The sequence below is a fragment of the Ornithorhynchus anatinus genome, chromosome 18 (genome assembly GCF_004115215.2).
Source record: "Ornithorhynchus anatinus isolate Pmale09 chromosome 18, mOrnAna1.pri.v4, whole genome shotgun sequence".
Classification (NCBI taxonomy): Eukaryota; Metazoa; Chordata; class Mammalia; order Monotremata; family Ornithorhynchidae; genus Ornithorhynchus; species Ornithorhynchus anatinus.
The window spans coordinates 10286552-10301205 of NC_041745.1; the positions used below are offsets into that span (position 1 = coordinate 10286552).

Here is a 14654-nt window from a genome sequence, read left to right on the forward strand (position 1 = left end):
TGACCTTGGTTTGGCCAGGATGGTAGTCTCCCATTTCTGCTCCTCCTTAGGCGCTCATTTCCTGCTTTGTCTTTTTATTTTTACTGAGTCCTACGGAACCAGTAATGCTCTCAGCACAGTAAGTGCTCAATAAAAACTGGTGATTGATTGTTAAGAGTGGTTATTGGGAAGAGAAATACCTCATGGGGTAAGTGTAGTTTCAAGAGGGCGGTGGAGAAGGGGTGGGATATGGTCTGGAGAACTGGGAAGAAGAGGGATTTCCAGGGCAGAGCAAAGTTATAGGCAATGGATTGGTGATGGGAGGGTCGAGAACGAGACACAGGAAAAAAAGTTAGGTTGGAAAGAGCAAGGAGTGGGAGATTGGATGAAGCGAACCAATGTGTAAGATGATGAAAGATACAGGAGTGGCCTGGAGCCAGGCAGTAACAGAGAAAGCCTCGGGCATGTCTGCCTGTGTCTTATTTACAAGTTGGCTATCTTACAGAGAGTATTTGTTCGTTATAAATGTTACAGTCATATAACCAATTAATCAATGGTATATTAGCACTTACTGCGGGCAGAGCACTGCACTATAAATAAGATGATATCCACCATACCACAATATTACAATGGAACATTAGAACCTAAGAAAATATTCTTTTTCAAATTCTGAATGCCAAAAATGGTGCTTCTGAAAGCACTTAATTAAATTCAATTGACTGATGACCTGGTTCAAGGAATTGAGAATATGCTAATGAAACCTGCACATGATACTAAATTGGACTGGGCTGTTCACACCTTGGAAGACAGGAATAGAATGAAAAGTGACTTAGGCAAATCAAAAAACTGGGCCAAAAAGACACACGAAATTCATGAGAAGTGCAAGGTAATGTACTTAAGGATGCGAAAAGCTAACACCACAAGTCCAGGCAAAAGAGACCAGGTGCTAAGTATGAGTCAGTAATGTGAATGTGGGGATTACAAATAGCATGGCTTTGGGAAGTCACCCTTTCACGGTAGGCACTGTAAGGATTCTTTCCAGAGTGCAATGTCCACTTTAGAAGCAGCTTGGCCTAGTGAAAAAAAGCACTGGCCCGCGAGTTGGAGTACCTGTGTTCAAATCCCAGCTCCACTTCTTGCCTGCCGTGTGACCCTGGACAATTCACTTAAATTCCCCGTGCCTCAGTTACCTCATCTGTAAAATGGGGATTAAGACTATGAGCCCCAAGTGGAACATGGACTGCATCCAACCTGATAAACTTTTATCTCCCACAGTGCTTAAAACAGTGCTTGACACATAGTTAAGCACTTAAATACAAACATCTTGATCACAAATATATATGTGCAATACGTACACATATTGTTTTATATATAACATACCCAATACCCATACCCAAGTATTGTTATACACATAATATATGGAAATGATGGAATGAATGGAAGATAGGTCAAAAGTTAATTGAATTGAGTGAGGGTCGCTAGGCCTAAAAATGGGCTTAATTGAAGTAATTTAAGCAATACTTTTTGTTTAGGAAGGGTTTTTATTCAAAGGATGCTGACCAGTTCTCCACATCAAGTGAGGGCCAACAAGGAAGAACTGGGCTCCAAGTTCCACCTGCCAGATTTCCCGGCTGTCAGAAGGAAGAAGCGAAATGGGCCCCAGGAGGCCGGCCATCTCTCGTGAAAGAATGACGAAATACACTGGCCGGAGGCACGGAGCCGGGCTGGATCGGGGCTGCCAGCACCACAGGATCATGAGGAACCATCGCTCTCATGGGAGTGACCTCATGGAGGCAAAGCCATTAGCTTTGTGGGTAAGGTGAGCTGCCAGCCTGTTCTGGCCCTGGAGGAGAATGAAGGTAGTGATGGCGCCCTTTCTCCCTCATTAGCTCTCCTGCAAGGCCAAGTCCCCAAGCCTGAACCAGAGGCTCCTTTCTTCTGGGCCTGTCTTGGAGCCCTGCAAGAACAGTGAAGCTGAGCTGGGGTTTATGGAGCCAAGTGATAATAATGTTGGTATTTGTTAAGCGCTTACTATGTGCCAAGCACTGTTCTAAGCGCTGGAGTAGACATAGGGGAATCAGGTTGTCCCACGTGGGGCTCACAGTCTTAATCCCCATTTTACAGATGAGGGAACTGAGGCACAGAGAAGTTAAGTGACTTGCCCACAGTCACACAGCCGACAAGTGGCAGAGCTGGGATTCGAACTCATGAGCCCTGACTCCAAAGCCCGTGCTCTTTCCACTGAGCCACGCTGCTTCTCTTCTCAAGTGGGGGGCTCTGTTCTTCCAACATCCTCTTGAGCTGCAGATTTCTCTTCACCATTGAGCTATGGGGATGGCCGGGGATGCTTTCAGCCCCCCAACTGGCATTTGGGGGGAAGACGGGGTCTCTGTGCCCGTGAAAGTCATGTCTTCTTGACACCCAACCTTCAAAATCCCTCTCAGGTTTGCTCCTAATGGCTCACATGAAAACCTATAGGGTTCCAGGGCTGAACCAGGTGGTTTTTTAAATCCCTTCTAGGATTCAGTTAAACCCAGAGCCTGGGTTTTTAAACTGGGTTTCCCAGGTTCGTGATTATTTGACAGTAAGTCCCACTCTGATCCCTCATATTCTGAAGTGATCCTGGAAAACACAACACTAAAGCAAGAAGTGGTAGCCCTTGTGCATGGCACAAAGATGCCTGTGTGTATAATCACACCTCCATAAAAAACACCTTAAAATGAAAGTTCTAGAAGGAGGAAAGTGACAAGTGGGAAACTGCAAGTTCACCCATGCCCTTGCATTTAGATCATCATTGGTGTTTCTTGAGCGCTGTATTAAGCAGTTGATAGAGTATAATACAGAAGACACGTTACCTGCCCACAGTGAGCTTCTAGACACACATACAAAGAGTGGCAACTAAGATGGGTCCAATAGGAAAGCAATGTACTTCAAAATAATTCTCTAAGCAAAGAGGGAGACTGGGCTTCAAGAAAGACAAATAACACATTTTGACAAAGAGTCAATCCCATTCTCGCTCTGAAGTTTTCAGCCTCCAAAAGTGAAGAACAGATTTAATGAAGTGCTTATTCATCATTCCTCTGCCCTCTCCCCCAAAACTGAAGCAAAGTGGTGATGCCAATATATTACCATTTTCTGGCCTCACTGCACAAAGGATACCTGCTCCTTAAGATTTTCGTTTATTATGTGGCAGCATTAGGAGACCTACTTTCAGGTGTATTTCTATCAGGATAAGGCAATCATATAGTCTTTCAAGTACTCATTACAGTACTCTGCACACAAGTGATCACTCAAAAAACAGTACCGATTGGTTACTGTTTAGGATCTCCGTCTCTCTCTCTTGCCCCTCCCCACCAAAAATGCCAGTTAAGGATCAGGACAAAACCCACGGCAACGTTTGAACATTAAAGGAAAAAAAATAGCTGGCATGATTGCTTAAACTTTCATCAACTAAAAATCTAGGGGAGGTCTTTCGATTTAAAAACCGGCCACCAGCCAATCTCCAGAAGAAAGATCGCAGACTGATGCTCTGGAATCTTCTGACAGCTCAACCCATCTTGCCTGGAATTCCCACCCTGGCTGAAGCTTGGCTACCACCATTCACCCTACCAGAACAAGAATTCAAGGTGAACCCTTACTGTATCACAAAATGGTTATTGCTACTGCTGCTCTTGGGCCCCTGCCATTCTCCTGTCCCCTTGGGCAGCAGAGGCAGAGTGGTGAGCACTCAATTCTGGAGTGACAGGTGAAAGAGGCTGTGGGCTTGGCACAGGCCATACCCATTTCCCTCTGTGCTGCTCCAGGCTGAGGGAAAGCAATGTTCAAAAAAACAACAACAAAAAAAAACAAACCCATATAGTCAATGCTGGTTTTTGATTTCTGTAAACAAAACAGGCCTTGCCTGGGATATTCTGTCATTAATTGAGATGAACTGTTCACATACCAGGTGCGGAACCCTGTAATTGGCTCTCTGGAAAGGACTCGCACAGACATGGGGCAATAACTTCTGCACAATCCCACTCCCTCGAAATAAGAACTAAATGATGCCGCCCAGCTCTAATCGTGCTATCCTGAAAAATGAATGTTTTCTTCCCAATTAACTTGCCTAAATAAACACAAGTTACTTTCCCAAAATTGGCATGCTCCAAAAGTGAGTCACCCACCAGATCTGAACTGATGGCTATCTGGTTATGGAGAAATTAGTATTTTCCCCATAGAGTGGGAAAGTTTTATGTAAAATGCTCTAGAAATAATTCCATTTCAACAGAGAGGGCAGCAAGCCTCTTATATATGGAGGAAAACCTTGAATGCTCTCTTCTACACCAGTTTCCTGGGCTACTGCCCAGCACTGGCATTATTCATTTAATCACATTTATTGAGCACTTACCATGAGCAGAGTACTCTAATAAGCACATTAGGCTTTGGTCACTTCAGCACATGGTCTTTGGGTCCACATGACTGACAGAGACCAGGTGGCATGCACGGATTCACTCACATTATCAGTATAACTTCTTGTGTAGGTTCTCAGCTCTGAAGTCATTTAAGACTCCACCCTCACAGTGTGCACATACCCCGTAAGAATTCCCCATTTTAGAGTGTGAGGCAGGGAGATGGTGGGCGGGAGGTGGTTTGCCCAGGTTTTACCAAGAAGTTTCAGCAAGACTGTGGGGAGGGCTTCCTGATCCTCTTGTTACACAGCTGGGAATCGTTGAAGAGGCTTCATGTTTGTGTGGGTTGAGGGCTTCTGTGTGTATGTGGGGTTTGTTTTTTTTTTTTTAAATGGTATTTGTTAAGTTCTTCCTAGATGCCAGACACTGTACTAAGCGCTGGGGTAGATAAAAGCTAAACAGGTTGGACGCAGTCCATGTGCCACATGGGACTCTCGGTCTTAGTCCCAATTTTACAGATGAGCTGAGGCTCAGAGAAGTGAGGTGACTTGCCCAAGGTCCCACAGCAGGCACATGGCAAAACCGCCATTAGAACTCAGGTCTTTCTGACCCCAGACCTGTCCTCTATCCCCTAGGCATCGCTGTTTCTCTACAAGGTTGCTTCTTGTTGAGTGTCTTCAAGCAACATTTTGCTCTGACTTCAATAGGAATGTTCAAGACACCTCTGTTCAGTACTGTGAACTTGCTAAGCTTTGGTCCTTGTTTAAATAAGATGGTGTCCCAAGTGGTAATTTCAGGTGATGCTGTCATTTAAGGGGAGAGTAAGCCTTTTCCTCAATCTTTCCTTCCTACAATCCCTCCCCAGTGCCATTCTGCCCCTCCCCAACCATTACCTACTTCTGCCACCCAATATGACTAATGTAGTCATCTACCACTCTGTCCCTGCTTTTCTGAGAGAATCTGGCTTTTTTTTTTTCTCCATCCTTCCCTCATTCTCTTTTCCTACACTGACCCTTGGGGTATTCAACATTCATCGAGAGGCTCCCAGCAACCCACAAGCCACCGCCTTTTCTCATCCCTCAACTCCACCACCCTCCTGCTCACCTCAACTCAATCACCCACCCAAAAGAGCTCATCGTGACCTGTCACTTTACCCCATAAAATCCAATAACTCCAAAATTCCTTTCTCTCTTGCATCTTGGTCCTTCTTCCCCCTTGCCACAAAACAGTCCTCTCTTCCCAGAAGTCTCTGTTCTTTAGGTTCCACTTATCAATCAATGATATTTATTGAGCACTTGCTAAGTACAGAGCACTCTACTAACAGCTTGGGAGATAAACAGAACAGAGTTAGTGGAGGACACAATCCCTACCCTCAACGAGCTCCCTCAAATCATCATGCCTCAGTGTGACACACAAAACCGTTCTGCCCACACTGCCTTTCCAACAAACTGAACCATCTCGACTCTATCTCTCACGGTGAGCTTCCATCCAGGCTCTATTCTGACTCTCCTACTCTTCTCACATTACATGAACATTTAAAAGGGCTCATCCACTCCCAGGGCTTCAGCTGCCCCATCTAAGCAGATGATTCCCAAACCTATCTGGCTAACTGTCAAACTACTACCGCCACATGATCTGCCTGAAATAATCTCCTCCCCAACCATGATGAAAAGAGGAACCAAACAACTCACTGCCATTCTTTCTGCGGTGAGCCATTCTTCTTCTTCTGGGTTACCATGCCGGTGGGTATAATAGGACACACTAGATATCACCTTATTAACTTCATTTAGTGCGTTCATTTTACCATTGAAGGAAGATATTTGTAACAATCTGCAAAAGAAATCCAGTTTAAGAACAACAACAAAAAGATCCACCCCCAAATGGCCGTTGCAAGAGCATAGTAGTCTTACCTAAGTATCATTTTTAATCTAAATATTTCTAAATTTTTTACAGTTTCCTCTTGACCCGGAACCCTTGAAGCTAAGTTCTTTAACGATTTGATTATCATCGACAAAGCATCATTTTTGGCTTCATTCTTTGCTTCTTTTTTCAGTTCATCATCAGTTAAATTTTCTAAAAACTGTGGAACCATTTCTATAATTGGAAGGAAGTACTTCTTCACTGTGTGTAGCGTAAGAAACTCATAGCACTGTCCAAATGGCCTAGAAGAAAAAAAATTATAGCATATTGCATTTTAGAAAGATACATTTGACTCAGTACACTAATTAATAATAAATTAAGAGTATCTTGGTCCTTCATAGCAAGGAAACAGAATTTCAATATATATTGAACCAAATTTCTGAAGTAGTATAAACACTGAATTCTGAGCATAACTTACTTAATAAGAGCTGCAATGATTTGAACATTCAATGCTGAGCCACTAATGAAGCGATCGTGTAAGATCTGGAACCCATTTAATGTGCCAAATTTATTGATGAGATCCACAAGCCAACCCTGAAATACATTGAGATAAAGGTTTATTTCCGTTTTAAAATATCTGCAAAACCAAAATCTTGATCCCAGATACTCCTTAATAACAAAACCAAAAAAAATAAATTGCTGTGCACTCACTTTAAAACAAAGAAAACTGGTTAACCTGAAATGCTGATACTTTAAAGGGCCATTTTTTGATAAACAATCAATCCTATTTATTGAGTGCTTATTACATGCAGAGCACTGTACTAAGCGCTTGGGCAAGTACAGTAGAATTAGCAGACCCATTCCCTGTCCAAAATCATCATACAGTTTGGAGGGGAAGACAGTCATTAAATATAATTAAGACTTCCAAACTAACCAAAAATAGAACATCACAGATTTGTTATACAAACAACAAAATTAAGATGAATCCAGAGATACTGGAATGATAAACTTGTCCAACCCCTAGCCATTTATGAAGGAAGTATTTTTAGTTGAAAACTTTAAGCTTTGGGGGTGGGGGGAAGAGGGTACATTCTAAAGTATTAAAATTATTTCTGAGAATTGAAATCCAACCAATTTAAGGGAAAAAAATCAATCATATTTAGACAACTGGAAATATTTTTGAAAGAAAACTATTTTTCAAAAAAATCAGCTACAAATGAGTTATTTTTAAAATTAAGCTGCTGAGAGCCTCTATCTTTCAAACAACATTAATTGCCATTTTTGTGTCCTTTCTTGGTTTCTTTAGGTTTGATGATTTTATTATTATCATTTTAAACAAACCGTTTTCAACTCAGGAAGAAATATCTGTCCAGGAGCCAGGTAAGTCTGGCTGAATTGGAAGAAAGGGGCCAGAGGACATGTTTCCTGAATTTTTGTCACACAAGTGGCTCTCGGCAGACAAGACGGCCTGGCTCCTGCAAATCCTGAGCTTTCCAGCCCAGGGCTCAGGTCCAAATGAAAGGTACACACCGGGCTCAGGTCAGATGTGGAGCAAGATGTTATGCCAAAGAGCTGGGGCAGCACTCAAACCATTATTGTGGATGACTAGTGGACAGCAGCTTGGAGGTAGGGAATTGCACCTGAGAACGAGTTGCTCATGGAATTGGCCCTCATCACTGGACTAATTCTAAGCCTGGAACTGGAAGATGCTTCCTGGGGTTGTGTAAAAGTAGTAGAGGGTTGGCCATCCCCAGCTTCTGCTTTTAAAAGTCACCATCCCTTTGGATGACTAGATTGCTTGTGGGCAAGGATTGTGCCTACCAACTCTTTTGTGTTCTCCCAAACACTTAGTACAATGGCTTTCCACACAATAAGAGCTGAAGAAAAACCACTGATCGACTCATTCACTGGCTACCACATAGCTAGTTTGTCTTCTCCAGGGAACTGTTTGACTTCCGGCTAAGTTACTTGGGCAGAGCTGCTGAAGTGGATGCAGAAACCTTGCCAGAGGGGTAAGAAGGGAAGGAAAAAGGTGTGTGGATAATCAGTAATGTAGCAAATCCACTTCCAGATGTGAGAGAGTCTCATCTGGTATTTGTTAAGTGCTTACTATGTGCCAATACTCTGGCTGATGAAGAAGGAATCACCGGGAAAAGGCAAGGATTGTGGAAATTGGCCCTTACGGCAGCTGTCACTGACTCATGTACGATGAATGTAAGAGAAACTGAGAGACAGAACGAGAGAGAAAGTGTGCGTATGCACGCATATATGTATATGCCTGTGAGTGACTATGCCAGAGAGCAATCATCGAGAATACTGATTGAGCACTGTATTCCAAAGAGTACCACAGCGGTAGAAGACATGATCTGCCCTCCAGGAACTTAAAAATCTATTAGGGAAGAGAAACATAAAATAACTTACAGATAGGACTGTGTCCAACCTCAAAAGTTCATATCCAGCCCAGTGCTGAGTACAGTGTCTGACACACAGGAAGCACTTAAATCCCATTAAAAAAAAGAAAGAAAGGAGAGACTGGAAAGGATAATTGGAAAAGCAAGTGCTTTAATAGTAGAACATGTAAACTGATATTTACAGAAGTATTTACAGGTGGTTGTGAGCATATGAAGGGTTGAGGTGGTGCAAAAACGCTGAGGTCGTACTTGGGAGGATATTACCCCAGGAAAAGAAAAATCAATCAGGAAAAGCCTCCATTAGAAGGAAAACAGAAGGACCCAAGAGAAAAGGAGAACCTTTCAATGTCCCCTCTTTCTACCAGCTTTGAGACACTACGGGAACAAAACATAAAGAGGGCTTCTTTACATTAAGGGTGGCTTTCACGAATAAAAACATTACAAACCTAAGGCTAAAACTGAGATGGTCATGATCAAGGACATATCTCTCTCACCTCCTTAGTATTCTGTGCTAATACAGGGGAATGCCGACAAACCTGGGTTTTAATCCCAGCTCTGCCACTTGTCCCACTTGTCTGCTGGGTGACTTTAGACAAGTCACTTAACTTCTCTGTTTCTCAAATCCTTCATCTGTAAAATGGGGATGAAGACTGTGAGCCCCACGTGAGACAACCTGACTAGCTTGTATCTACTCCAACTTAGTAGAGTGCTTGACACATAGTAAGCACTTAAATACCATAAAAAAATCATTTCACTTCTCTGTAGCTCAGTTCTCTCACCTGCAAATCAGGGATTAAAGATTGTGAACCCTAGGTGGAACAGGGATTGAGCCCAATCCAACTATCTTGCATCTACTTCAGTGCAAAACCATAAAAACACACAAAAACATTTACAAAATGATGAGATCATTCACAAAACAGAAGTTTCATCTCCCAGTCTGAACCCTGGGGGTTGCTTCATAGTCCTGAAGCCCTGGGGAATTTCAATACACAACCACCTTGTAGCTCAGGGGGCCTTCCTGTGTTCTCAAATCTGCAGCCCCCAAAGAGCTTCTTCATGCTGATCCCCTGTTCCATCAGGCTGCCCTACACAAAAATTCTCTTACAGCTGAACAATACAAAATGGGGACGTTTACCCTCTTGTTATTTTATACTCTCCCAAGCGCTTAGAATGGTGCTCAGTAAACACCACTGAATGACTAGCCTCCTGCTGAACTAAGTCGTGGGACAAGACAGGGAAACCTCTTAAAATCTTGAGGCTAATAAGCCTCGGGAATCTTGCTTAGATACAAAGAACGGCCTTGAAGCCTGTAGTATATGTACAGATGAAAACTGTCTCAATTTTACATTGATAACTTAGTGAAGATATATCAAGGCATGCACTGTACTTGAATAAAAATTGAGGCTCTGTAGGACCCTTCCCCTATGATTAACAGCTGTATTGTGAGTTTCCAGAGGGTTCTTATTAGAGTGGAACAAGTGCAATTTGATTTCCACATCAGCAAAATTCTATGCTTTCCTAAATGGGGTGGCTTAACTATATTTTATTTAGTTTATAAAGCTCGGTTGGAGGCATTTTAACTCTGCCCAAGTGACTCCCTGGGAACACTCTGGCCTTTAGGACTTGAACAAAGGAAACACATTTTCAAGAGAAAGAATATATTCAGCTTAGTTAGAGGTCTTGAACAAAGTGAGGGGGAAGCTAAGATGGGGTTAAGAGTAAAAGCCAGCAACTACCACCCACAAGCTCTTTTTCTTATGTCATGCCTGGGTCTTGAATGAACCTGCCAGAAGAATATTATCTCACCACCCTTTAAGACCTGTTCAGGTTCTGAACCCCAGGTTTGCCTATCCCAGATTTAAATACAAAGCCCAGAGGACCTAAACTAGCCTCTGTGTAGATGGAGTGGAGGGTGTCTCTCTGAGCCAAGAAATAAACTCCTTTTTGAAGGGCATGCATAGGGGAGGAGGATAATGACAATGACCAATCTAGGCAGGAAAAATTCTGCCCCACAGGCTCCAACTAGCAGGGACCCCACCAATATTATAAAACCCCAGGGCCAAGGTGAAACTTATCCCATGATGTTACCAAGTGGCCACCTAATACCGGAGAGCCTGAATAGCCTAAGGGGGCGATGGAGAAGGAGGTGCTTGCACAAAGACTTTGTTCTGTCCAGTTGGACTCCCACCTCAGGCTGCTGGAGGAACAGCTTGGCCTCTCCTTTCTGGATAGCCACTTCTAGGAGAGTGGAAAGAGAAGGCTAGATTACCGTCCACCCTCGCCGCCCACCCCCACCAGTAGCTCTTGGAGAACTGGCCAGGAAGAAGAGAAATACTCATTCCCGTCTATAATCCCTAAAAAACAAGGAATGGAGAAGCAGCGTGGTTTAGTGGAAAGACCTTGGGCCTTGGAGTCAGAGGACCAGGGTTATCCCAGCTTGGCCACTTGGCCGCTGTGTGACCTTGGGCAAGTCTCTTCACCTCTATGTGCTGTAGCTACCTCATTGGAAAAATGGGGATTAATAATAATAATAATAATAATAATGTTGGTATTTGTTAAGTGCTTACTATGTGCCGAGCACTGTTCTAAGCGCTGGGGTAGACATAGGGGAATCAGGTTGTCCCACGTGGGGCTCACGGTCTTAATCCCCATTTTACAGACGAGGGAACTGAGTTAAGTGACTTGCCCACAGTCACACATCCGACAAGTGGCAGAGCTGGGATTCGAACTCATGAGCCCTGACTCCAAAGCCCGTGCTCTTTCCACTGAGCCCCACATGGGGCGGGGACTGTGTCCAACCTGATTATCTTATCTACCACAGCCCTTAGTCAAGTGCCTGGCATATAGTAAGTGCTTAAAAAATACTACTAAAAATAAAAGTTGGAATTGCTGGCCTCTCACTCAACATCACACCATTCTCAGCTTTGCCTGTATAATAAATAGCAAGCTTCTTGGATAGCCTGCAAGCAAGCAGTACAAAAGTCAAGAGACGATCTGATTCCTAAAGCTAGAATCCAACAAATGAAACAGATTCTGCAAGAAACATTTCCAAGCAGATTTTGCAAATATTAACTCTTCCTAATCCAAAGGTGGCTACTTGCTAAATTTCTACTCCAGGGGACAGGATCTCCAATGAGGCAGATGAATAGCCAATTCTCCTCCATGCTACTAGCTACCCTTTAAAAACATGGTGAGTGCTCAGAGAGTCAAAGAGAGTAGGTTTTTGGTTTTCAAGGTGGTGGGGGGGGCATTGGTTTTTTTTGCTAATATGCGCCATGGAGGCTTGTGGAAATTGTCACGTTTTGCAGGATAAAAGTTTGAGGATCACTGCCCTCAGGGACTTGAAAAGGTATTTTCAAGGAAATAACCTGCAGTTTAATAATCCTGCCTTGCCATTGGATGATGACGCAGCCCCGAAGAGATGACGACGCAGCTTCTCAAGCAGTCAGAAGTGGCATGTGTGGTATCCAGATCTCACAGTCAGGAAAAAAAAACAAAAACATTTGGACAATACCCCGCAGACCTCTAGTTTGATCTGGAGCCCAATTCCCCACTGCCACCACACTCTGTTCAGGAGGCTCTCAAAGGCAAGAGACTCCCTCTGGGAGGGCGGGCTGACCTCCTTGATTCAATTTTCCACTTCCTTTTTTATAATGTTATTTATTCAGCCCTTACTATGTGCTAGGTACTAAATGCTGGGGCAGATGCAAGATCATTAGGTTGGACACAATCCCTGTACCAGATGGGGCTCACAGTCTCAATCCCCACTCTACAGATGAGGTAACTGAGGCACCAAGAGGTGAAGTGACTTGCCCAAGGTCTCACAGACGACCAGTCCCACCTCTAGCCTTGTTTCCCCACCTGGAGAAAACACCTCCCTCTCTCCCTATTTCTTAGACTGCAAGTCCTGTGTTGACAGGGTATGGGTCTGATCTGATCATTTGTTACCTCCCCCAACACTAAGCAGAGGGCTCAGCATATACTATACAATTAGCATTACTTGTCATTTATAATTAGACTCCTTGTTATCAGCTACTTTAACAGGACTATAATTCAGGTATAAAAAAGTGATTCTCAATGGTCTGCCCTAGTGTTTTCATTTTCTTTTAACAAAACTCTTTCAAAGGCAACCTGTAGATCAAGCTGGTCCTTGGAAGTAGCCCCTCGAGCCCCTGAAATTCCCACCATTCACAGAATCAGGTTTTAACTGATGCTGCCGCCACATCCCAAAAGTCTTAAAGAGGGCTTTATTTAAGATTTTTCCTATAGAAGAGGAAATTAAAATTTAAAGAGGCATTTTAAATCACTGTCTTCCTTAAAATGGTTACTTTAACGTCTAAAACACTCTTGAAGAAAGTTACGAACACATCACTCCTATAAGAAGATACCCTGGCCTTTTAAGACAATATTTTAAGTAAGTTTCGCAAAGTGGAACACTACAAAGACAGTCAAAACACCAAAGGAAGCACTTTAAATGCTACTTCCTTATTTAAGAAGGTTTGAAAAAACCACCTTGAAATGGAGAAAAAATGCTGAAGTGTTATCGTAACTATCAAGTAACAAACCAACACACTTTTGGTGATCGTGGATCAGGAGGACGGGCATAGAGTTCATCTTCTGCCAATTGAACTCCTGCAGGAACGGTTTCGGATGGACGTGTACCATTGTAGATATGGAATTTGCAGTGAGGATTTAAGGCCATGGCAAGAAGCTCTAGGAGTGGGAACCAGTCTTGGGACAACTTGGCCACACAAAGTTCCACTAGACGATGAGTGTTGTTAATAATGCATCTCTGTTTTGAAGAAATCAAAACATTTTATAGTTTTAGAAAACAAAATAAGAATCTTGCCCTTTAATCTCTCCAAATTAAGACGTCTCTTTTTTTCTACAAATGACAAATGACGCCATTAGGGTAGAATCTAACTTCCCCAACACTGGAATTTGAGACTAAAATTCTCAGGATTGGAAAAAAAAAAAAGGGGTCATGTGGATTACTTGCCAAATACCCTGCCCCAGTAGCCTTTCGGGATTAGCCAGAGAAGTTCTTTAATATCTTTCCAAAATCCCAGCTCTTGGCTACTCAAATTCAGTAGACTTTTTTGCTAAAATGGAAAAATTAATTTCTTCTCCCTTCTTTCCCCTATGTGAATCTTTGGCATTAAAAATATGATTCATCAGTTCCAACATCAAGAGCTACTTCACTCTCCCTAAAATCATTTTTATCAACAAATGCACACACAGGCAGAGATGAGACGTTCTGGACTCCTCTGTAAAATGACACCATTTCTACAGTTTACAACAGAGTTAAAGTTTCGATATAACAATCTTCTCACAGTTAAAGTCACCTTTTTGAATCAAAATCTCATAAAACACATGCAAAACTCACATGAATTTCAAACTTCCATCCACTCACTGCCTCATCCGTAAGGATTTTTGTAAAAGATATTGTTAGCCCATCTCGGAAAAAACGCTGACATGCTTCACTTTTTACATCGAGGCCTGGGAAACATAAGAAAACTAGGTTAAGAAAATACCTCTTTGCTTCTGTGACAGTAATGAACTCAAGTGTTAGGCATTTAAGTCAAAAAGTGTTGGTCACTGCAGTTAATTTACGTTAGCTATCAACTGGATTTACTCAGCACTTACTGTGTGCAGAGCAACATATCAGGTTCCAGGGGACCTATAGACAGAATTAAAAAGACAGTCGTGCCTGGGAGGAACTGTATAATCTAGAAGCGCACACTCAATTGATACCACTGCCTGACTGATTCCACCTTAGCATGACGTTGGGCCTAGGTAGCATAAAGATAAATAAAAAAGACTTCTGCTGGGGTCAGGTGACTGCCTGCCTGTCTCCTCCTGTAGACTATAAGCTCCTTGTGGGCAAGGAATGCATCTACTATTTTGTATCATACTTTCCTAAGTGCCTGGTACAGTGCTTTGCACTGGTTACCATCGATAGATATCACTGATCGAGTAAGTTAATAGTGTACCCAAGTTCTTATGAAAAGATAGT

General features: G+C 42.8%; 1 protein-coding gene across 3 annotated transcripts in view; it reads right to left on the bottom strand.

Moving 5' to 3' along the window:
- The window catches only part of USP9X (ubiquitin specific peptidase 9 X-linked), a 128990-nt gene that overhangs the window by 66956 nt on the left and 47380 nt on the right, over positions 1–14654 (bottom strand). For all 3 annotated transcript variants that reach the window (XM_029083039.2, XM_029083038.2, XM_029083040.1), the window contains exons 5-9: positions 14025–14137; positions 13212–13430; positions 6706–6821; positions 6278–6529; positions 6059–6197 (exon numbers count right to left, since the gene is read on the bottom strand). In XM_029083039.2, the coding sequence (XP_028938872.1) occupies positions 6059–6197; positions 6278–6529; positions 6706–6821; positions 13212–13430; positions 14025–14137 (839 nt within the window). The remainder of the gene's footprint in view (positions 1–6058; positions 6198–6277; positions 6530–6705; positions 6822–13211; positions 13431–14024; positions 14138–14654) is intronic.